General features: G+C 30.4%; 1 protein-coding gene across 1 annotated transcript in view; it reads right to left on the reverse strand.

The window, feature by feature from the left end:
- LOC106326208 overlaps positions 1-124 on the reverse strand; it is a 67,230-nt gene extending 67,106 nt beyond the window's left edge. The window contains exon 1 of the mRNA XM_013764227.1: positions 30-124. Within this exon, the coding sequence (XP_013619681.1) occupies positions 30-41 (12 nt within the window). The 5' untranslated portion in view covers positions 42-124. The remainder of the gene's footprint in view (positions 1-29) is intronic.
- Between the last annotated feature and the right edge of the window lie 1,933 nt (positions 125-2,057).

A 2,057-nucleotide genomic window follows, 5' to 3' on the forward strand; every position in this document is an offset into this window, starting at 1 on the left:
CGAATATATATATGAAAGAAAGGGTGTACCTGGGCGGTCATAGCTCGAGAAAATTATTGAAAAGCTTCAGAAATTTCCGATATATTTTTAAAGAGGGAGAATGAGAACAGATGTAACTTGAGATGTTGAGAGATTCTTGATGACAATTGCAAGTCCAAAGGTATCTATTATATATACAAAGTACATAGGAATATGCGTGGAAATTAATATTGACCCACGAAAAGTCTTTGTTTCTTTCTATTTTTAATAACAAGCATTGTGAAGGACAGCAAAAAGCATTGTGAACGAGTCAACTTTATAACTTCTACTAGTATATTTTTGATTTGGTTGAACATTAAAATAGATGTAACGAGGCAACGACGAAATCAACTGAAGAAGTGTCATTTGCTCATTATTAGGCCACGTTAACGACTTGGACAACGTTGATTTTTGACCCTGTTGACCTATTCGGTCACGTAAGAACATTGCTTGACAAGATCTTTAGAGTCTGTTCCGGGAGAAGTTTAGTTGTACTTGTAAGACACATACATCAAAACGAACACTTAAATCGAAATCCAATTGGGACTGAAGTCAAAACGGTTCCCTTTTATGGATTTTATAGATGTTGGATTTTCATCTGTTTGTCCTTAGGTTGCTTCTTAATCGTAAGAAAACATAGATCTGAAAAAACGAAGATCTGAAAAATTAATATATGTAGATTCTTGTTTCATATTTACCCTCAACAAAAATAGAGAGAAAATGGTCAAATAAATACTGAACTTACAACCTTTAACACGAACACTTCATTAATCCAAAAAACATATAAACTTTTGTTGTTCAAGCCAAATTAGGTATAAATTTAGTCAACAATAATTTTCACTTGACCAATGTTTAATTTTTAATGTAATCAAAACGACATTGTTTTGCTAAAAAAAAAGCTAACAAAATTCACCATAAAAATACTAAATTTACACAATTTCGCTAAAAAGCATGAAAATTTCATTGATCCAAAATTATAAAATATGTTTTGTTCAAGAAAAATTATATATAAACAAAGAGTCCAAAATCCGAACCGAAAAAAATTTTATTTTTTTGGATCAGTGAAAAGTTCATGTTTTTAGCCAAAATATGTAAGTTAAATATTTTTAAGATGAATTTTGTTAGTTTTTTTTAGCAAAACAGTGTCGTTTTAATTTCCGTTAAAAACTAAATGTCGGTTTAAAAAAAAAATTGACTAAAGTTATATATAATTTGGTTCAGTCAACAAAAGTTCATATGTTGTTTGGATTAATGAAAAGTTCGTGATTTTTTGGCAAAAAATGTGCAAGTTCAGTAATTAGCTGACCGTTTTCTCCAAAAATATATTTAAAATATTTTATTTTTCTAAATGAATAATTTTTGTTTTAAGTAGCACAATCATTTAAAACGAATGTATGTTTGAGACGGACCCAAAATGGGAACTAATTCAGGTGAGTTCATTGTTAGCAAGAGTGGTATTTTTTATATCATGTTAGACTATTGTAATATATTTTTTCCTTCGAGTCTTTGATATAGAAAATTCTTGTGTTTTATTTGGTTGTGTTGAATTATTCTGGTCATTTTATTGCGCGATGTCATGCTCGGAATAACTGATTAGCTTGATATGGAGCCAGAAGTCTCACATAAGCTAGACTGAAAAGGTTCATTTAAAAACTGTAGTCATCTATTAATTAAATTTTCTTAAGCAAGCACTTGCATTGGTTAAGTTTTCATATGACAATCATCGTGCATTCATTGAAATTTCGCATTACAAAGCATTGTATGGACGATCTTAAAAAATACCGCTATGCTGGACCTAAATGAGGGAGCACAACAAATTTGGTCTAGACTTTGTTTGAATAGACAACTGCAAGAATCTGATTACTGAAGATGAAAATGAAAGAGCCTCAAAATAGACAAAAGATTTATGAGGACAGATACATGAAACAGTATGAGTTCGAAGTTAGAGATGTAGTATATCTCAAAACCATCACTTACAAATGCAAAGTTTGAACATCAAAGAATGCAAAGTTAGTCCAAGATACATGGGAGTATGGGAC

This window comes from Brassica oleracea, chromosome C2 (genome assembly GCF_000695525.1).
Source record: "Brassica oleracea var. oleracea cultivar TO1000 chromosome C2, BOL, whole genome shotgun sequence".
NCBI lineage: Eukaryota > Viridiplantae > Streptophyta > Magnoliopsida > Brassicales > Brassicaceae > Brassica > Brassica oleracea.